The sequence below is a fragment of the Gavia stellata genome, chromosome 33, assembly GCF_030936135.1.
Source record: "Gavia stellata isolate bGavSte3 chromosome 33, bGavSte3.hap2, whole genome shotgun sequence".
NCBI lineage: Eukaryota > Metazoa > Chordata > Aves > Gaviiformes > Gaviidae > Gavia > Gavia stellata.
In genome coordinates, this window is record NC_082626.1 from 4230058 (window position 1) to 4252623 (window position 22566).

A 22566-nucleotide genomic window follows, 5' to 3' on the forward strand; every position below is an offset into this window, starting at 1 on the left:
CAAATTGCAGTCAACATCACTAAGCTGTTCCCTGCAGCCTACAGATAAGAAGAGATGCTACGGAAACATCCCTGACGCATTGTAAAAGCCAAATGAAGACCACTGCCAAGAGATGAAGCTGGCAAGGTAAACTTCGGCCTTTTATCCATTCATTGTGAGCTGCTCTTTAAGATAATCCCGGTCCCGTTCAATCTACCCTTTTAATGAATCACTACCGCTCCCAAAAAACAGGAATGACAAGGCTTGCAGGTTTTTTTAATAGCTTGTTTTCTTCCAACTTGCTTCTTAACTATGTCCACTTGGACGTTTGCGTTGTTGTATGACATCTAAACTTTCACAGGCCCAGATCTCCCAACGGTACCTTGCAATCCCCAGCTTGTATAAACTCATCTAGCCACAGCAGTTTAGGAGAGATCTTCCCACCAGCACCTGCTGAGATCTTGCCTATTACTGTCCTTTAGAAAGAGATCAACGCTAGATTGGTAAGCAATTTCATAATGATATATTTTAGCATTTACATCTTGCTTACTTTCTCCAGGCATCAGCCCCCCGTCTTTACAGAGCTGGGCAAAAGTTATGGCCCATGAGGATACCAAGGGCCAAATACTCCTGACGTTATTTAGAAACACAACTGACGAGTGAACAAAGCTGGCAATTCAGGCTCTCAAGCCACCATGCCACATTTTCTCCTGCAACCACGCAGTTAGCAAATGCAGTGTGCAGGGAGGCTGCAATATCCTTTCCTCAAGTCCCATGCTATGTTTACCTTCTACGACCAAACTTCCTTTGGTCTACTGACCCCTTAATTTGCATTATAAAATTAACTGAGTTTGGGAGAATCAATTTCATCCAAAGCTACCTCCAACCCCATGGAAGGCAGAAAAATCTACTGGTGATTGAATTGCCTCATCTGTCCACTAAGATCTACTGCAGGAAAAACTCAAAGATCATTTAATCTCAGTATACATTACTTTTAGTAATGGTAGAGCAGCCAAAGTCAAGCAGTGTCACTATTCCAGTAAACCCAGTCGGTTAGGTCAAAGCATCCAAGACTCCATCCCTGTGCTGAAAAAGCCTGTGTAGAGTCAGCATCCCACAGCTCTATCTTTCCCTCTTTCACTGCACCTAGGCTCTATTTTCATATTCTTGGATGGTCTTTGTCCGTCTTATTGTAACTTTTCAATCCCATGCCTCCATGTAGTCTGTGGGTACTACAGGGAGGGATGCAAGGGGGCTCCAAGCACTGTGCCTCGTAGGATAATCGTGCCCCTGTACTCAGCACTGCTGAGGCCACACCTCGAATACTGTGTTCAGTTTTGGGCCCCTCACTCCAAGAAGGACCTGGAGGTGCTGCAGCGTGTCCAGAGAAGGGCGACGGAGCTGGTGAGGGGTCTGGAGCACAAGTCTGATGAGGAGCGGCTGAGGGAGCTGGGGTTGTTCAGGCTGGAGAAGAGGAGGCTGAGGGGAGACCTCATCGCTCTCTACAACGACCTGAAAGGGGGTTGCAGAGAGGTGGGTGTTGGGCTCTTCTCCCAAGTGACAAGTGACAGGACAAGAGGAAATGGCCTCAAGTTGCGCCAGGGGAGGTTCAGGCTGGATATTAGGAACCATGTCTTCCCTGAGAGAGTGGCGAAGCACTGGAACAGGCTGCCCAGGGAGGTGGTGGAATCACCATCACTGGAGGTGTTCAAGGAACGTGTGGACGTGGCACTGCGGGTTTAGTTTAGTGGTCATGGGGGGGTTGGGTTGATGGTTGGACTTGATGATCTTACAGGTCTTTTCCAACCTTAATGATTCTGTGTGATTTGTGATAATTACCTGGGCTTTCAGAGCTTGGTGGGGACATTCCTAAATGGATCTTATCTCAGACTGATCCTCTCTAGACCTATAGCATGGCATAGTACAGTGTCTGTAACGTCAGAAAAAGGCAGTGCTGCCCTGAGATCTTCTAGACACCATTTTCAACTCAAATGTACTGGAATGACATTTATCTCCCTGAATGTCATGGAGAAGAAACTCATTATCCTGCCTTAACAATGAGAACGACAGGAAGAGACTTTCTATATTTATACTATTATTATTATTACTAAGCTATGCAGTTAAGAGCTGGGTATGGACGTGCAGAGAGAGGACAGGCACAAAGCCAGACCGCATGATGAGTGCTTTTAGTGGGTTTTTTTTTTCCTTTTTCAAAAAGTGGTTAAAATGTGGCCATGTTTTCTGGTAGACACCATGGCAAGGGAGAGCTCTGAACAAGGAGCAGCAGAAGGATGCTGTATTGGCCCCACGGATTCACTTAAGAGGTCTTCCTTGGAGTGAAATGCACAACAGAAAACAAAGTCCTTAGATAAATGAATAACAGGCGGGGAACATCATGAACTGACCAGATGTAAGAGCCGAGCTGTCCATACTGACAGCGGGAAGGTTAGGATGGGAGATGGGCTGAAAAATGCACCGAAGGTGAAAGCAGATAGGTAACGCTTGATGCTATAGAGAAGGGAATCCAGAGAAAGGAGGCCAAGAGAAGCGATATGAGCAGTGCAAGGGACTACGAAAGGGTGGCATCTGCAGCTGGCTTGCGAATGTGCAAGACCCTGAATTTGCTCAGGCCAGAAAACAAAAGTTGGGGCAACTAAGACAGAAGCTTCAATTGTGCAGAGAGAGAGTAAAGGACAGAGGGCAGCTGATGGGTCTAGAAACTTACACAGATCTCTCATTCCCTTCTACTCCACTAATCCTCCTCCCTCTCTCGTATGCATGCATGTGCTTGTACGTATCAACACACACCAAAGCTATTATGGGATATTAAGAGTGCCTTTAACACAACACCGCATCCTTACTCAGCAGAAGTCAAGCATACATTCAACTTAAGCTGCTTAAATTCTCCACTAAATAAGAAAGACTAAAACAGTCCTGAAATTCAGTCTGGAAGGCTGGCACTCTTTTCCCTAACTCTTGATTATGCATTTCATTTACACTATAAGCTCTCCAGGACAGGGAACATAACTCGTTCATTTCCAAACCACAGTTTTAAGTGTTCTGTGATAATAATCAATCACCACGTTATTAGGAGAGTCATTCAAAAGAATTAGTGACATTAAACCTTCACTACCTCTGTTGTTAATAATGATGCAGCCTTTGTCATAGCCTCTACAACAGGGAAATTATTCCCCTAACGTTAGTAGGAAAATGGCCTCTCTTGTGAAAGCCTCTGTAAATATATTTGTTCAAAGACAATTGCCAGCTAATAATCTACTAGCCTGTGGAGCGGTGTATCAGTCTGATTCTCAAGCCAGCTTGTCACGCCACCTGGGAGGCCAATTCTTGTCTGCTGGGGTTGCTAGAACCCCAGGGCTCACCTGGGAGCTCAGTGGTAGGTATCTGAGCAACTTCTCATAGCACAGGCAGCAAGGAATCAACCATTGATCACTGCTATCAAGAGACTCAGTCAATAATGGGAAAGTTTACAGCTACGGTAGAGGGTCCAGAGGCACTCAGACAGCAAGAAAAGAGTTGGTGCAATGCAGTGATGACATGTCACACGGTACAGTCGCCAGCACTGGCTGCAATGACCACTCCTGGCACACCACAGCCTCATCGCAGAGAGACAACATGGTTGTTCTGGTCTTGGGCTGCAAGGGGACATCCTGACCTGGTCAACAGCAGGGAACACTCCAAATGTGCTGGAGGATACCACGCTTTGGGGAGTGGTCGACACACTGGAGGGCTGGGCTGCTCTGAGGAACCACAACAGGCTGGAGAAACAGGACGATGTGAACTTCATGCAGTTCAGGGATGGAAAAAGGCAAAATCCTGGACTTGGGATGGAATAACCTCCAGCAGTACACGCTGAGCACTGATGGCACAGAAAACATTTCTACAGAAGAGGACCTTAGGGGCTGGAGCACAGGACAGGCTGAGATAAATGGGTTTGTACAGTCCTGAGAAGGAAAGATGAAGCGTGATCTTAGTGCTGTTCACAACCACGTAAAGGGAAGGTGTAAAGAAGATGGAGCCGGGCTCTTCTTGGAGATGTACAGTGTAGAATAAGGGAAAATGAGCATAAGTTGCAGTAATGGGAAATCGGAGCAGATATTAAGAAAAAAAAATTGTCACCATGAGGGTGGTCAAACACTAGAACAGAGACCCAGAGAAGCGAGGGAACCTTGAAGACATTCAAAGCTCAATACAAAAAGGTCCCGAGTAGCAAGCTGTGTTGCTTGCAAACTTGATCAAACTTTGACGCTGCTCTTGCTTTGAGCAGGGTGCTTGCTCAGATGACCTCCAGCGGTCCCTTCTGAAGGTACTCTACGATTTTATCTTCTAAATCAGCCCAATCCCATTTCACATACTCCTCAAATTTCTCATTATTATTTCCTATACATCTGTGCATGTCTGTATAGGCAGATGGTAGACAGACAGGCATTAGAGGAACTCAACCTTTAAGAAAATTCCCAATGAAGAATTCATTATGACATTTTGCTGAACACTTAAAGCAAAAATAAAAAAGAGAGAGCAGAAACACAGGAACTTCAGAGTATTTAAAAAGAAATCTGAATAAAAGTAGGACCGACTTAATTAGAATAAAATGCTGATTATATTCAAAGATTTAAATCATCTGTTTGAAATTTCAAACTGCCTGTCAAAAGTTCATAATGAAATGGAAGAGATGACTGCTGCCCTCAGCAAACAAGGGAAATCATATTAGCTTTTGAGCTCTGTAAACATGCAATCCGGTTATTCAGAATTCTACTTTTTTGTGGAGTTTGAAGTAAAATTTTCATAATGCTTCCCATCGCTTTATTGCAAATCAGGACTGAAATACCTAATTGCTGAAGTTCAGAAAAGTCTTAAAATCTGTATCAAGCAGGATTCAACATACGCTGCATCACGCAATAGAATAGTTGGCAAGTACACTGCAAAAAGACGCTAGACTTTACTGGGGATTTATTTTAGTTGTGACAACCAGATCTGGAAATCCCAGAGGAAAACTGTACACTGATTTGCAAGTTCCTGCCTATGCATTCTCCATGGTGAAAAGCAGCAGCCTGCTTAAAGAGCATCCTCGAAGCCTGCTTAAATGGCTTTGCCAGGCTGTGGTGGAAGCTCCTCTTGGACCCTCACGTTTCACAGGACAAAAGTAAGAAGTCTTCTTTCGAGCCCTGTTTTCCTGGGGAAGAAATTGAGGCAATGCAGGTGCACCAAGTCAGACAGCGGGTCTTTGCTGCATTCTTGACCTCAGCTCCTACACCGAGACCTCTGGGACCAAGCCACTCTCAACTCATTACCAGCCAACTGAACTGGTTTCCTTGCAGATGCGGTGTCAAAAAACTCATTACCCTCTCCAATTCAGCCAACTGGAAAACCAGTGACTGCCTTCTGAGACCAAAAGGAACAGCACAGGCTGTCCGCAACACAATTCCCATCAGGCATTTGATCAGGGGACCACCGGAATACCCTGTGCTTGTGGCCTCCCAGAGAACGGGTGTATCTGGCTGACAGTGGTATGCAACCGTTTCAGAAGGTACTTACCATCAGCAGGTTGCAAGCTAGCTACTAACATTCTAGCACTCTCCAGGAAACCTAGGGGAGATAAAGCTCCAGGAGAAAACGCTCCCAATCCATGCACCAGATTTTTGCCGCATCTTTTGCCTGTGCCCTCAGTAGCATTCTGCTTTGGGGCTGTAGGGCAATCTTGAAGCCAGTGTCTGCTCATCTCCACCTAAGAGCTCATTCTACTTAAGAATATTTTGGTCCCAAGGACCAGAAGAAACCTACTGGAAAACAAAGTTCCTGGACCACACGGTGTTACTCTCAGGGCCTCAGTACCCTCAGCTTTCATCTACTCATCTCCAATTGCTCAGAATGACTTGCTAACATAGACACAGCTGCTGATCAACTCTTAAATGTCTCTTCCACCAGCTCATAGCCAGCCATTTCCTAACACTGCGTTTGGTCTACATAACTGAGCTCCCTAGACCTGTCATCTGCCACACACTATCCCATACAGCCCAAGAGCGGTCAGGTTGCCTTCCTTTATTTGTTCTTTCAAGCTAACAGAATTCATCTAGTGAGATGCTGTGCTGGAGACACCACTGCAGTGTAAAACTTTGCTGCAGCTTGCAGAGTTTTATCAAAGGTTGTATCATGCTTAAGACACCGTAAGCAACTGCCAAACCCACATGTCCTGCCCGTTTCCAGCTACGGCTGCAATACAGCAGCTCAGATGCTCTCATTCCTTTTTGTTACCGTTTACCAGCTATATTATCACGCAACAGTATTTTGCACAAGATGTTGAGTTCCTTTACCTCTGAGTGCTCATGCGGTAGCGGGCCTCCCGGTTCCCGATGTTACGAACCAGCAGTGTTTTCTGGGTGCTGTACTTGACGGGACAGACACCGAAGCTCAGCTGGTCAGGGAAGTCCAGGATGGCTCGGGCACCTATAGCTCGGATCGGCACAACGAACTTTTCCCTTTCCGTGATGCAGGTGACCTGGTGGAAGTAATCCTGCAGGGAAAGAAACAATCTCAGCACAGTGCGTTTAGTACCATCCCCACAGCAGAAGGAAAGCTGCTGTTTTCTAGGACTCCAACAGACGCATTCAATAATGTAATAGTCCTTTTTGCCTTAATGACCTTTCAGTCCAGTAGCATGACTTGAACAGGGCTGCTAACTCGCAAAGAAGGAACAACCCCCTTGAGTCACCTGCTTTCCCAGCAAGCTGGCAGAACCAGACAAAATCATCTGACACTTGGATTCTGAGGCACCAAAATAGAGTCATTTCATGTACGGGATTACAGCAGTAACAAGAACCTGCCTTGATCACCACTGCAGACTATTAAAGGCACCACTAAGAACCCAGTTGTGCCACAGGGCCAGCTCCAATCCCAGCAATGCAGTGACCTCCTTGAAGCTTGGCAGGAGATGCTCAGGTACATTTTCAGAAGGACTTCGCCACATGCACAATCAAGAGTCAGTCTGGTGAAATACTTAACAAGCTGGACACAATACTTTTTTTCTATCAGCTGAGTGTAGGGTACAGGTGTATTTCCCACCCCTTCCCATAGCATTATGGAGACAAAGCTGGGGACACACACCCTTAAAAGGTTATCTGATCCATCTCCCCACCCCAGAACTGGCTCAGCTCTGTACCCACACTACTCAAGAGATGTTTGACAAGTACTTGAAAGCACTAACAACTCCACCCCTGCCCTCAGCAGCCTGTTCCAGCTCTGCCCTAGGCTTAAAGAGAGCTCTTTCTGTGTCTAATCTCAATTTCCCTTTACATCTCCTCCTAGCCTCAGCGGAGGCAGCAAACAGCTTTGCTTCCTCTCCGCTGCATGACTGATGTCTTCATCACCTCCTTTTTCTACAGTCTCCAGAATGCTGCCTTGCTAGCATGCCTCCCTGAGGCAGGTCAGACATCCCGACCAGAGCAAACTCAGCTCTGCTATTCCCAGTCATTGGCTTGCTCAGAAAAGAGACAGACAGACCCCCCCTCCCCTCAAGCTGTCTGGCATTTAGCAGTAGGGAGGTGAATCAAATCACCAAAATCATGCTGCTGTAGGGTTGAGCAGATCGATCTCCAGATCTACAGTGTGGCATAGCTGGGCTGGAAGTATCACCTTGCCCCCCGCTGAAATCAGTGGTAAAACTGTTTAGTAGGGCCAGGAGCCATTACCTCCAGCAGCTCTTATTGACCAGTTGATAAAAGCTCTGCCTCTGATCACTCACTCACTGTCCTGATCTTTTTTCCCCTCAGTGCTTTTATCTCGTTTGGTATTTTTGTAATTGTTGAAGCAGCAAGCAGGTGATTTAGGAATTGCACGCAGCAGCAAACCCCCTCAACCAGACAAGATTCGCATTCCTCTGCCCTTGGGATTTCCTGCTCCCATACCCACCCTCTCCAAGCCTGCAAGGGACCTACAGCAGCCAGAGGAGGCACAGACACAGAGCTACAGCTTTAGCACAGCAGTTAACACCCAGCGCCTACCAACCGCCTGCTCGGCTGGGGTTTAAGGTTGCACTAACAGACGCTGTCACATCCAAGGTGGAAAAAGAATAAAGAAGGATCTTTTATTCTGGGTATCTCAAATATTCACACTGGATATTGCAGAAGGGCTTTTCCTTCTCATATCTGGAAGGTAAAATACCAGGAAAGGAACTGCAGCAAACGACCTACAGACTGGAAGATCACATTTCAGGAATGCATTTCATCTTCAGCAAGTCCTTCTGAATTAGCAATTTTGTACTCAACCTTGCAGCCTAAGCCCTCTAAAATAAAAGCTATGGGCAGCCCATGTGAATTTAAAGCACCTATTAGCTGGGTACTTCACATCCTGGACTGTTTAGATCCTCAGAAACTGCATTAGCAAATAAAGAAACCTATTTACTTTTTTTTTTTGTTATTTTGGCCACACTACTGTAACAAAGGCATTGTAAATCCAATTGAAATCTGCGTGCCTTATTAAGTCTGGGCATGCCATACTGACTTATCTCTCCCTTCCAGAAGCCAGGTAGACAGAGGAGGACGCAAGGAGTTCAGATCAGCAGGGGGATAAAGAAAAAAGAAAACTTCAACAATTGGAGGCATTTGAGGGAAGTAAAAGGAAATAATTTTCAAGTCATTGTCATCGCTAAGGAGCAGATCAGCAGCAATGTAAATAAGAGCCCAAGGAATCAATCCCCCCCAAAAGCAAGCACAGGCAGCCTTCCCAGCTCTGCTGCCGGTGAGGGGCACTGGGACTGCCTGCACAGCAGCACCTGGGGAAGGGACTTCTCCAGGCGTGCAAAGACAAAGCTAAAGCAACAAGGATTTGGCCTCGCAGAGACAACCGCAACCTTTGAGAGAGAAAGCTGCCTCTTGCCATTCACCTACACACATGTTGTGTGCTGAGCCCCTTCTCCAGGGACACCCTGGGACAGTGCATCCTCTACAAAGCTTGACTCAAAGCACTTCAGCACGTGCTGACCCTTCAACCATGCTCTAGGACCCCAAAGTGGGACCTCGCAGCAAAGTTGAATGCAGCGTCAGGCCAAACGGGGGGGAAAAAGCAAGGAAAGAGGGGTGCTAGGCAGAAGCTGGCTGCTCACGCTGCTGTGAATCCATGGTGGCTTTACAGAACCATTTCCCAGAGCCTGCCTCTTCGCTAAGGGGTTTTCAAGGTGCTGGGCACCTCCTGACCATGCTACTGATGCATTTCTAGCTGAGCTACAGCACTCAGGTACTTCGCTGACTCACGCTCCACCAAGGACGAGACAAATCATTCCATTTGTACAAAATTCTGATTCGGCTGTATAAACCCCTACGTGCTCCTCACCGAGCAGCACGCACCCCTCTCCCGATGCCCTGCACAACCCCTGCAAGGGGCACAAAACCCAGTTCAGCAGAAACCCGCCGGGCTGTCACCGAAGCTGTGCAGAGGACCTCTCGCTGGCAGAGCTCCCTACTCCAGATGCTCGCCAGTTCAAGGGCAAGACAAGGGACAAAGTATTGGACATCAGTGCTCTTGGGGTTTATCTCACCCTACTTCTACTTGGGGTGATGTTCACGTGTTGCTCTGCTGCCTCTCGAAACTTGAAGAGCAGCACTTTGCCGCCCTTCATGGGCACCCATTTACCTCTTCCACCCCAAAGATGAACACTAATTTATACTAATAAATCACATTTTAAAGGCACCAGTGTACTTTTCAAGGCCTACCTCAGTGACATTAAGCTCTCGTGTCACTTGGGGAGCATGGAGAACTGCCCTAGGCCAACATAATTTTTACCCTACATATTAATGATGTTAAATAATTTCTCAGTCCCTCCAAAGGAACAGATTCTTTCACACGCATGGGGAGCCAGGCACCACAGGGCATTTCCTCTTTAGTTTTCTATATCCGTACTGTTTGAGGACAGGACAAAGTGTTAAACTGAATCTAAGCTGCAAATGGAAGATGAGAAAACAGCTATGCCCAAAGAGATCTTGCACCTCTGGCCTGCTGCAGAAACACCAGCTGGCTCAGAGCTATCCCCTAACCTTGCCTCTCCAACAAAGTCATGCGAAAAACAGTGCTAAGGGGTGGCGGGGGGCTGGCGGAAGGAGTCAGCCTGCCTGTCTTTGTATGCCTGCAATGCTTCCTCCCTTCCGTGCCATGGACTAAACCCTCTGTATTAACAAGTCTCCAGGTAACAGCACTGACCCTTCGCATCACAGCACTGAGAATCAGACTTGCCAGGCACTGGTGTTCAAACCTCCAAGCAAAAGTATGTGTGGCACGGAGTAGGCGCCAGGTGACAAAGCAACCACAATAACACGCATGAAGACACAGCCACACCAGTATTTCTGCCCACAGGCTCTGGGGTAAGGTGTCTGCCTGCAGACTGTACGTGCCCCTTTAGTCCTATACGTGCTCTGCCAGGCAGATGTCTCACTGTCATCTGCAGCACATAAACCTCTCGCTGAGTTAAGAACATCTAGAGCTCAGTGGCCCTGCACCAGGCTGGCTCCCTGCCATGGGCACAGCACTCCTTCTCCCCTAGACTTGCAGCTGGATCACAGGCGGGCAAGTATCCTCAGAAACAGCACGGCTGCAAGGCTTGGAAACACAGGGGATGAAAAAGCTCCAGTCCGGAGCCAGGCAGGGAAGTGGCTGCCAGATGAGACAGAGAAAAGCTCTCTGGATCTACTCATGCCTCTAGTATTTTCCGTAATAATTACACCCCTGCCATTGAGATGGCTAAACATCTTATTAACACCCCTCCCTGACACTTTCCTACTGTTCCACGTGCACCTTCCCTCACGAACGCTCAAGAAAGCACACCGAGGGAAAGCACAGCCTGCAAGTCTCTGCTGCAGCGCCTGCAAGTCCCTGCTGCAGCGCCTAGCAGCACCCTGCAATGCCAAGATGTGACCAGCTGCAGCCTGGAGCAGACCTCACAGCAGGGGGTGGACTAGAACCGGCATGCAAAAAAAGCGATTACTTTAGACACAACGTTCAGCTGTGTCACTACTGTGTCCAACGTGATATACATTAAGGTGACTGCAGTTTTCAAAGGTGGTGGTCCTCACTCTGATCAGGCTTACTTCGGGTCCCCCAAATAACACGTCACTTCTAAACAGACCTTTGTATTTATAATTAGTGGAGCAAACCCATAATTATGCAGCAATGGACAGATACTAGAAACCAACACCTTGAGAGGCTGCCCCACCACAGACAGTAGACTCTCTTATCCCTGAAGCCAATACACATTACGTTAAATGTGCCCGCGCTGAAGGATAAAAACAGTCTGAAACACACAAGAGCCTCCAGCCTGTGAGAGCATAATCTTCACCATGGGCAAAGAGTTTCCCCCAGTTCTAGATCCAGTGCAACCCCACCAAAACCAGGACAGTTCCACAAAACCCACACCAGATGCCCTGGTCTGAATCCGGCCCTGCAGGTGCAGCTTCCCCTGAAGGCACCAACCTCTTGGCACCTCCACTCTCACCTTGTTCTCCTCAGGGGTGAAAAGGATGCGGAAAGTGGAACGCATGCCAGGTGCTACCTTACGGTACACATCCTTGGGGCCGATCAACTTGAAATAAGGTGAGCTCTCCAGGACGACCTTCACCAGACGAGGAACCTGCAGGAAAGACATGAAACTATGACTTTGCCAGTTGTGGAAACACGAGGAGAAGAGACCTAGCCATGCCCTGGTGACATCCTGCCTCAACCACCTTTCCAAAGCACTTTTACCTCTCGAGGTACATACACATAATACACAAGGGTGGACCTGAATCCCTGCTGCTGGGGGAAAATAGCTCCAGGCCAGAGGCAGTAGGGCAATGCCCTGCTGTGAAGGAAGTGCCCAGCAGATAAGACACCAGCAGCATGGCGATACGATACCAGAATTAAGTCATCCACATAGTCAACAAACCCAGAGAACCTGCTTGCTTCTGCCTGCGCACATCCATGCCATCGCACCTCTAAAGGGGGAACGTATTATCTGAAGGCAAAACAGGATGTGTTATACTGGGGCAAGGAAGAAATTCACTTCTAACATACCGGGTTTGAGCAGGGCAGTCAAGCTGCAATGCTACAGAGTCATGCAGGCAGACCAACAAGAGAAGGAGACCACAGACATTGTGGCCTTGCTGGGAATAAAAGCAAGCTGAGGAGCAAAAGGAGGAACATAGGAAAACAAAGGGACAGCCCCAGAAACAAGGAGATGGCTAAGAGAATTTAAAGGGGGCTGTAGAGAAGCAAGGAAGAAGCATGATACTCTACAAGGAAAGGCTGATGCAGAAGATCAGAGCAGTCAACTTACCACAATAATGGCAAGCCAGACGACCCCCCAGGCTGTGCCTATCAATTATGGGCTTCAAAGGCATTTTCTGCCCTGAGATACATGACCAGCACTGACTCACACTGTGGTTTCATTACTAAAAGCCAATCTCAGCTCTCTGGAGGCTCTTGCTGCCTGCTGATTGTAGCCAGGCAGCTGCCAGTGCAGGCAAGGCAGATCTCTGGGCATTCCTCCCCACACCCGCGAGTCCCTGCAGGCACCCTGCTGCAAGTTTCTGCCCTCTGGGATGCCACAAACACAGAGACTGCACACAGGCATTTTCTAGCACACGGATATCAACCCCTGAGCACCAAATCTCATCTCAGAAAGTCTAAAACAAGTGATTTTGACTGACAGGCAGCTTCACGGGGAAACAACTAACCCACATGAGGCTTGGCAAAAGTGGACATTCATTCTGCACCACCCACCCGAGCCTGATAACCCACGGCCCAGGCAGTCCTGAACCCTCCAAACACCCTTTGCTCCCAGCAATCCCCTGGGGCAGCGAGCTCCCAGAGCCAATTTCACACTGCAGACAAACATTTGGGTCACCAAGTCCCTTGGGAGATGAGTTAAGACCTTCAGCAAAAGCCACCCAGAAGACGTGAGGAGCAGCCTGAAGACAGAAAAGCACTTGTACAAAACACAGGTACAAACAGGAAGTATGTAGCAAAGCACTTCTGTATTTGAATGATTACAGAGCCTCTCTTTGGAATACACTTTGCTGTCAGCTGGATTTTGATGGAGCAGACAGCACCAGGCTACCATGCAGTATAAGTCAGTATGACTCAGAAGAATCTGCGAAACTGGTGAGAAAACTGAGACAGAGCACATGTTGCTTTTCTCTAGGACATTATCAAAAGCCAACAAAATTAAAATATAATAACCTCTCTTAGGACTATCATCATCTCTAACTTTGTGTACTTAAATATGCCAAGGATTTTCCTTAGAGCCGATCTTACTTTCACACCAGCACTATCCAATGGTTGAGGTCTTACTAGCTTCAAAACTAACTCATTTCGGGAAAAAATCAACAGTTCACACATTGCCTCCTCTTTACAGGGCATACAAATCCCAAGGTGCAGCTGTACAAGTTTATTATTTTTTACTGGGAAAGGCAGAAATGTTGATGCAGTTCTTCTTTTCCACTTGAGGAAGCATGAATAGAGCAAATTAACTGTTTGCCTGTTGGCTGGTACTTGGCAAAGACAAACATTTTGAAGTACCACATGGATAACGGAGCAGCTGAAGCCAAAACACTTAGTGGGAATGAAGCAGAGCCATAGGGAAAGAGAAACGGAGGCACACTTTAATCAGGAAAGGATACCTACAGCAAAGAGTGCCCAGAATCACTGTGGACCACACAAGTGGTATCCCTGGGGCATGGGCATCCACGCTGCATCTTTCCAATATCCCCGAGCTGAACGCCAGACCAGGAATGGCGCAGCACTCTCCAGGAATAACTGAGGGACCACGCCTGCATCCTCCCTTGCCAAAGGGTCTCCTTTTCAACCGTGTCCCTGTCAAAACCTGTCATCTCCAAATATACTTTGACTTCTCTTGCTGTTCCTCCACCTGCCATATGCCCCAACAGCGCTTTTTTGTCCACCTGTTTGTTTCCCCCAACAGGGAGATTTGGAGAGGTGGTTAATTCACCCGCTCTCGTGCACACTTCCATCTTCCCATCCTGCCGCCCTCCTCTCAGGGATACGTCTTACTCTTCAGTACAGAAGACTGTCTTTAATTACACCTTTCTTTTTCTGACCCTTCTCTGCTGCCAGCACACTTACTGCTAGGTGTCAAGAGAAACCCTTGCCTGTACAATGTTCTCTCCCAGAGCACCTTCTAACTCAGCTCCTTTCCTCGCTCCTCTCTTTTCCCACCAGCTTGCTCTTGGCACATGCCTCACTCCAGCAAATATCTCCCCTGCTGAAATTCAAAAGGTCTCAATTCTCCTCTTTACAGTGGAACAAAATTGCTGACGTTTTTCAACTTTTCCCTTCTCAACTTCCTTGGGAAATCTCAAAACAATCACAATTTTTTCAAGGAAAGGTGGAGACCTTCAAGAGCATGTTACTGTGGATGGGCTGTGGTTCTCCAAAGGGAAAGCAGAGAGCCACGTTGCCTTAGAAAAACCTGGGCAGAACTGAATTAAACTTACCAGGAGCCTAAAGTGGCCCCTAAAGGCCTCCCACTGCTCCTGCTAAATCAGTCCGCTTCCACTGCTGTTTCAAAACGCCCTTTCTGGAGTGCTAACACCACTAATTGTAACTTATTCCAACATAAAGCGGAGAAGACTCAACCCTTGTGCTCTGACAGTGAGCTGCAGAGGCAGCTAAACAGGTTGTGAGAGGCAGAGATGCCCTGCCAGAAACCAAGGTTAACCAAGGAGCCACCAGAACGTGATACACACTCGAGGTAAAGCATGAGGGCAGATACGGACTGTACAGCCCTTGACATTCCCCTCAGTCCGGGGCTTTCGAGAGGAAGGATGCTGACTAGAAAAGCTCCTTTGGGCTAGATACCACCAACGCATGGCCAAAATCAGGGGGAGAATCTCCAGCATGGGAAGATTTCCACCAGCTCGCAAAATAAAGGTGTTGAGACATTTGATTCTGACGTGCTGCGCTGCAGCAGATAACTTGCTATGCTGTATACCACGTGAATTACACTGCTCTCCTCTTCCAGCACAGCGTTAAACCTCCACGTCCCAGCACTTACCTTGTCGGTGTTCCTCAGAATCAGCGGCGCTTCATAGACCTCGCAGGGGACGTAGCTCTGAAACACCACCTCTGATGGAAAAGGCTGAAACAAGCTCTGGTCCAGGTCAACTGAGGAGAACTGGAGATGCAAGAGAGAGCAGTGAGAGGTTCAGCTGCTGGGAAGAAGATTCATGAATGAGATTCCTACATTGATCTCCCGTGAAGTACAGTCTCTTGGTGACTATGTCTGCCCAGCTCACACTAGGGAAACAGGAGCTCACCCACCTGTGTTCTGAGCTCAGCAAAAGTTTCTGGGCCACGCTGAGCGGGCTCAAGCTAAGAAGCTCTTTTGGGAGGTGTTTCTCCAGGTTTCCTTCTCCAAAATGCAAGGCAGCGCTTACCTCCAGCAGAGCCCTGTGCTAACGGGGTCACACAGCTCCAGAGCACTTACTGAAAGAGCCATGAGCGCTCATGGAGCAAGCGAAACCCAAGAATTTACGTGAGACTCCGTGGGAAACCATTTCGGGATGATCTTTACTCTGAGACAGAGAGACCACGTCCCACACATCCCCAGATATCATTTTTTGATACAGAGCCTAGAAATCCGTAAGAAGAGAACAGTACCAGAGGAGGTAAGGCCAACAAGAAAGTAACAGTAGTTAGGAAAAAGACATGTGAGGTGAACATTGGATGGTGATAAGGTTCAGCTCTTTTCTCAGCATTACTGGGCAACTTGAGTAAGACTGGACTTGAGATCTCCTTTTGCCATGAGCTTTAAAAGGGATGCTTTATTGTATTCTATTATTGCTCTTAATTAACACCACTGCAGAAGCATGGCTGAAAACACACAAACAGCAAATGCTTACAGAGCAGAGGCACTACTTTGAGGAAATTCCTCCCTGCTTTGTCTCCCCTCTTCCAGCTGCACTGTTCCCCCTCGAAAGACATGGGCAGGTCTCCACGTGTGGCTGCGGCACACTGCCAGTTATTTGTGCACTCGTCTGACGCATTCCCAACTCCCGTGCTGTCTAGGGCAATCCTTAACCAATTCGTTACAGGTCTCTGGCTGGCAATTTTCCACTCAACAGCCTACCTCAGTAATCTACCCATTTGGACTGCGTGTTGTACTGAGCAGTCCTGTAAGAAAAGCAGCTTTAAAGTAAACGTTGATCCAGGTAAAGCACCTCCACATCGCCTCTGCCCAGCGTGATTCCCCTGTATATTTGGCACCCTGCAATTTCTAACACCCTGCAAGGGTCCCACACATTGTTCCAACCCAAAGCATTAATGCAATTGGTTTTGTTAAATCTTGAATAATTACCGTAGGCCCTCAGCTTTCAAAGACCAATGCTGCCACCGTTGAGGGAGTCCGATGACCCCAAGCATTTGACAGCAACTGCACCGAAGCGAGATGCGACTACTTCAGCAGGAGGATGGAAAATGGCAAGCTCCTGCCCTGGTGCCCTGCCCCAGCCTTCCCCCAGTATCGGGCTTTAGCACTGGTAGCTAAATTCCAGCAACATCCACCAAGTTCAGCAGAGGTTATTCGTATTGGCTACTAAGCATATCAGGACTTCAATGTCTCACGGGGGAAAAATGTTTTACTTTTCCCCCAGCAGAAGGAACTCCACCACCACCAGCAGTTCACTAAGGTTGGAAAAGACCTGTAAGATCATCAAGTCCAACCATCAACCCAACCCCACCATGCCCACTAAACCATGTCCCGCACTGCCACGTCCACACGTTCCTTGAACACCTCCAGGGATGGTGACTCCACCACCTCCCTGGGCAGCCTCTTCCAATGCTTCACTGCTCTCTCCGGAAAGACATTTTTCCTAACAACCAACCTAAACCTCCCCTGGCGCAACTTGAGGTCATTTCTTCCTGTCCTATCGCTAGTCACTCGGGAGTTTGAAAGGACAACAGGACCTAGTCACCGAGGTATTCAGAGAAGCTGGAGGCAGGCCTGTCACAAGCACGCACCCTCTTCAAATGTCACCAACAGCAAGGAAAAGGGCAGGAAAAGGCTACCTTTTGATGGGAGGTTTCACTCATGTCTAGAAGCTGGATAATTCGGGGCCGCCTCATCTCCCGAGTGCTGGCCAGCCTCTGCTCCGTGGTGAGAGACATCTCCTTCACGAAGGCGGAGGGAGTCAGCTGAAATGCAAAACACCAGCAAGAGTTACACAGATGCCTTTCTTCAGAAAGGCTTTTCTTCTTCAACTACCACTGATGAATAATTTGTGATCACAGCCACTAGGATAGTCCTGGAAGTCCCCTAAGTTACCTGCTGAAATATTTAACATCAGTAAATTAATGATACAGAGTGGAACACACGCTCTAACCAAGTGGCTCTGCCCCGCCATTAGCTTCTCCTTCATGATTTCATGTGACATGTTTGGGGATTTCTGCTCTTCGGGCATTTGTTTTCTCTTTAGTTTTGCTGCATTGAGCCAGTGACCTTTGAAGACAGTGGCGAGGAGTTATCAGAAATCCCCAAACTCTATCCTTGCACAATGCTCACAACCAACACGTGTGTGATGTCACAGCTGGGTGAGTCAGAGGAAAGCAGAAAAGCAGCGTTGTGCCAAGGCTGACGTGGAGAGGAATGGCTCCAAGTTTTAGTTATTTCTTTTTAATTAGCACTTGTTTTCTCTCTGTTCTGGCCTCACAGACCCCTCTGCAGAAGTACACAGAGATATCTCATTCACAGAGCCTGAGCACTAGGTCATCTCCAGTCAAGTGAGCTCCAGTCAGCAAAGGGGACGTCTGTGGATGGGAAGGAGGAATCGCCCTGACTCCACTGCTGTTTGCAGGGCTGGATCCGTGCTCCACACAGGATACGAGATACAATTACTGTTTTGCAACCTGTTCTGTCTGGGACCAGCCACGTCTTCAGGCAGAGCTCAAGCAGCCCACCACATGCCCGGCTGCCTGGAGGGCAGGTACGGTCAGAGCAGCACTGGCAAGTATGCCTACGTGACAGAAGATATTACTGCCCACACAAAGAGGATGGAACGAAGCACACACTCACGCTTCAGCTATGCCAGTGCAATGCCCAGGACATTCATTTAACTTGGCATCCAGGCAAGACTCTGGACCTTCCCCGAAGCAGCGCGCACTCCATTCCCCACTGCACCATGACAGCCACCTCCGGCAGAAGCCGGGCAGCAAAGCGATGGGGAGGTGGGGTCCAGCTTCACAGTGCTGCTAGACAACACGAGGGGAAGGCGCAGGAGGGACACAGGGGGAGTTTCCAGCCTTAACACAGGTCCTGCCCAGCCACAGCAGGTACTTACAGTTACAGACTCCTCTGTCTCTCTGACTAGCTTTGGAAAACGAGGTGCTACCACTTTCCTCTGGAATCCACCAGCCATTTTGGAGGACCCCATGGACAGATGCATCTTGCCAGTGGCCATCTCTCAGCTCACCTGCAAGGAGCAACAACGGAACTTTGAAACTCTAGAATCCCATTCATGGCAGAACCAGAGGACACACCCACGTCTCCAGGCTGCGGCATCCTTCCGAAGTGGAGAACTTAAGGCCTCCCCACCCTGTTCCGTGATTAGACCATATTTAAGTGGCACAGTCAACATTCATAGCAGTAAAACCCCAGAACAAACATTCCCTGAGCCAAAACAGCCTTTTGCTGTGGGTGCTGTCCCACGAGCCACAAACACACACCAGGGCCTGCTGCCATTTCTCACCTTCCCCCGCTTCCATTGCTTTTGGAATCCCATTTACTGGAATTATTAACCCAATCTCTAGTAGTAGCCAAACTGTCCTTTATTCCTCTTTACAAGTTTTCCGGGGGGAACAGAAGGAAGGGAAATGTCACTTAGCTGCTTCATTTTGCCAGGGCAGCTGACCTGATGTGACTGTGTGCCTGACCCTACTAAGTGCTCAGAGTACTATGAACAACCTTAAACCCAGGGATCGCTGCTGCCCCCAGCGTTAATAAAATCAGACTACTTGCCGACTTTGCAAACCCAATGTCCACCCTTTGTGCAAGGAGCCTGGTGATGCTTCCAACTAATGGAGCGTAGAGTTCAATACTCTCATTAAGAACTATAGTTTCTCAAGGCTAATTTGGTTGGTTTAAGTTACAAAAATTATCCAGCAAATACGACTCCTTCCAGGCATGAAATTACCACACTGCCCAAGAACATTTCTCCATGGCGAATGAGGGCCCTCATTTTCACTTATTAACACCCAAACTTAAGGCTCCCTACAGGCATTAGAGGCTGTAACAGCAGAAATAAAAGCATGAAACCATTAAAGGAACATGAGCAATTAGCTCAAATAGAAATGCAAATATGTGACAGCCGGGCCACTGAAGAAATTATCCTAATGGCAGTTCTTCTCCAGCATCCTTATCCTACAAGTAGCAGGGGTTAACAGGTCCATGGGCTATTCTTCTTCCAACCACCAGCCTGCCGACCACCTCTCTCCGTCTGCGTCACACAAAGTGGGGGTGCAAGAAAGGGCAAGAAGAGACAACAACCCCAGAAAGTGGTCTCCAACACAAACAAAGAGAAACACGTACAGTATTTGCTAAGCACTACTTTGGAGTAGAAAGAATTTCCCCTCCCTTTCTGGCTAACTGGACCAAGGAACAGATAGGTTTGCCTGCTTCTTATTTTCTGGCACTTGAAAGGCCAGTGCTCTCAAACCCAGCTCTACTCTGACTTTTTTTTTCTTCATTCTGACATTATCTGACAAAAATCACAGCTCACATTCCCTCCTGCTTCCTTCTGTTCCACATCACCTTTTTTGTGTGGATGATGTCTTGCTGTATACAGCAAGTCATCATCTATACAAAGATGACCATTCCCTCCCCCTCAAGGTTTACCCTCATCCTGCAAGCAAGGCAATAACTTCATTCCGTTACTCCCCAAACAGCTACAGCATTGCACATGTTCATGGTACTGGGCCCTTTACAGTGTTAGGAAACAACAACGTTGCTGTCTCCTTTTGTTCTTGCAAGAAACATGAGACAGCACAGCACAGCACTATGGACATGAGGACATACTGTAGCAAGAGCTAGGATTTAAAGCTGGAAATAACTCTTTTTCCAAGACAGAAATCTAATGGGGATGATACAACATTAATCTGGATTTCCACGTTTTGTTATTAGGTCTTGAGAATAACTGGATTATTTGTTCCAATTTTCTGCCTGTAATTTCACGTTGCTTGAAATTAATCCCGTTCATCATGCCCACAATGCTTATTTCCAGAGGGCTTCCAACCTCCACAGCCCTGACCCCGTCTTACAGCTTCCCCTGCTCTCCACTGGGGCACTATCACAGCCCTGCGGCTCCACTTCCCTAGAGCCCGCGGGGATCAGCCTCCCAGATTCAGAGGAAAAGAGCAGAATTAAGGAATCAGCCACATCTCCCTGTAGGGGCAAGACAAAACAGCAACCACACCACAGCACGCCTCCAGCCCACCACCCCTGGCTGGTGGGGGGAGATCTCCATCTTCCCCACCTCAGACAGCCCTCTACCCATCCCAGAAACATAAGGAAGGGTTGCAATTCCCCCTCTGCTCCAGGCTCAGGGCACAGACAGCACTGCCACCTCAGCTTTAGGTTCAGAGCACAAATGCCCTGAGCCTGGGCAGAGGAATCAGGACACAACAGCTAAGACCACCTAGAAAAGCAATGAAGAAATATGCCCAGGGCTGGGGTAGAAATTCCTGACGTGTCTCAGGAAACCAAGATGTATCGGAGCAGGGCACCAAGCTGAAGATCCCCAAGGACATCCAAGCTTCAGTCTCCTCCCCAAGGCTCCCTTTTACCCTGGTATCTACAGCTAAGCTAGAAGTGTCCACCATCGCTGCAAGTTGCACAACAATTTTCGAACCCATTAAAAAAACCTTTACCTCCCCAGACTTGCTCTTAGACCAGGTATATAATTCAATCCTACTGAGTATCACGTAGCTGCTGCATCCCTGCTGTTGGCCCTCCTGCCAACAAAACTGCCTCCTTCCTGCCCGCTGGCCAGACACTCCCTTAGGACAGGGAATTCACGCTTCTCCTGGAGGATTCACTTTGCGTAACGCCCACTCTTGCTTCATGAATCACCATGGGCTACTCGGTGGCTGTGGACAGCCTGGAGAGACAGGAGATGGCCAGGGAGCCATTGGTGTGACCATGCTCCCACCGGCGCAGCAATAACCGACACAGTGCCGGCAACTTCCAAGAACCCAGCGGAACCCCCAAGGCAACTGACAGGACTTGGGAATTGGGCTGCCCGGCGTCCCCTCTCCTCAGCTGCTACAGCCTTGCCAGGCAGAGCAGGAGGATTTTACCAGGACCTCAAGGAAGCAGAAGGTTCAGAGCTTGACATTAGCTAAAAGTATGCTCGTTTCTCTGCTGCTCAGCTCCCCCTGCTCTAACGTGGGGAGATACTGCACTGGGCAGTGCTCAAGGTGCTGTGCGGAGAAGCTTCTCAAAACAGCAGCATCTCATCCTGCAAGTAGCACGACAGGAAAGGGCCACTAACCCACTAAAGACTGGGGGTTTACCACCTTAACCAGTTCCACACCAAGGGAACAGATGCCTGTTCAAGCATTTGCGGCTTTGGGATTTCTTCAGCTCTAGGCTGGAGTGGAAACGATGCTTTCTGCCTTGAACTTTCTCAGCATCACAACTGGTCGACTCGGTCTCGTCTCTGGTGGTTTACAATGCCACTGAAATGCCTTCACAAAGTTATAGCCCTGCAACTCACTGCAGCCCATCCATTTCCTAAACATCTCACTCCGCAGTGAATGATTGCAGCAGTATTCTAAAGTACGCCTTAGAGTAGCATTTGTTCATGTTCCACGAGCTTCAGATCAATTAATTTAGACACTGCAGACTAGCTAATCATTTCTTTAAGGAGTAAAGAAAAAGTTTCCACGCTGACTTACAAAACAAGAACTCAATTTCTATTTTGCTCGCCCAGGAAGGACCCCAATCACATCAATACAAAAGACAGCAGGCAAATCAGTGTTGCCACAGCTCCGACAATGCCTTTGGGGGTGTCCTCTGTTGTTGCACCTGGTGAATACCCATCTGATGAGCTCGTTCCAATTCAATGTGCACACATATACACACACACCAGCCAGGGACACCCAACCTACAAGAGCATCTCAGCTGCCAGGGAGCTTCACGCATTTTCAGCACAGCAGATGCTATAAACAAAAGCTTCTCATGAGACTCTCGGCCACAGGCAAACCAAATCATCGCATCTGCTTGGCTGGGAACAAGAAATCCTCGGTCTGAAAACCACCATTCATTATTTGGGGGTTTACAATTCAGTTAAGGAGGATCTTAGCCCTGAAAACAAAGTGGCTCTCCAGCCACCTAGCCTGTGGAAACTCGCTCCAAAACATCTCCCACTTGGTGTCCAGCCACCGATTGAATGGAAACTGGAGAGCTCAGGCAAAGAAACCTCAGATGTGACACCCTTGTGCGCTCAAGGCACCAAGACAGAAGTGCTGTAAGGAAAGGAACCTGCATGCTGGGTGATGCTTCCAATCTCAGAAGGCAGAACTTGGAGACAGATGTCA

General features: G+C 48.2%; 1 protein-coding gene across 1 annotated transcript in view; it reads right to left on the reverse strand.

The window, feature by feature from the left end:
• LOC132320046 (hydrocephalus-inducing protein homolog) overlaps nt 1–18431 on the reverse strand; it is a 144577-nt gene extending 126146 nt beyond the window's left edge. Inside the window, exons 1-5 of the mRNA XM_059832149.1 lie at nt 18312–18431; nt 17044–17169; nt 15032–15151; nt 11474–11608; nt 6309–6508 (exon numbers count right to left, since the gene is read on the reverse strand). Of these exons, the coding sequence (XP_059688132.1) occupies nt 6309–6508; nt 11474–11608; nt 15032–15151; nt 17044–17169; nt 18312–18431 (701 nt within the window). The remainder of the gene's footprint in view (nt 1–6308; nt 6509–11473; nt 11609–15031; nt 15152–17043; nt 17170–18311) is intronic.
• Between the last annotated feature and the right edge of the window lie 4135 nt (nt 18432–22566).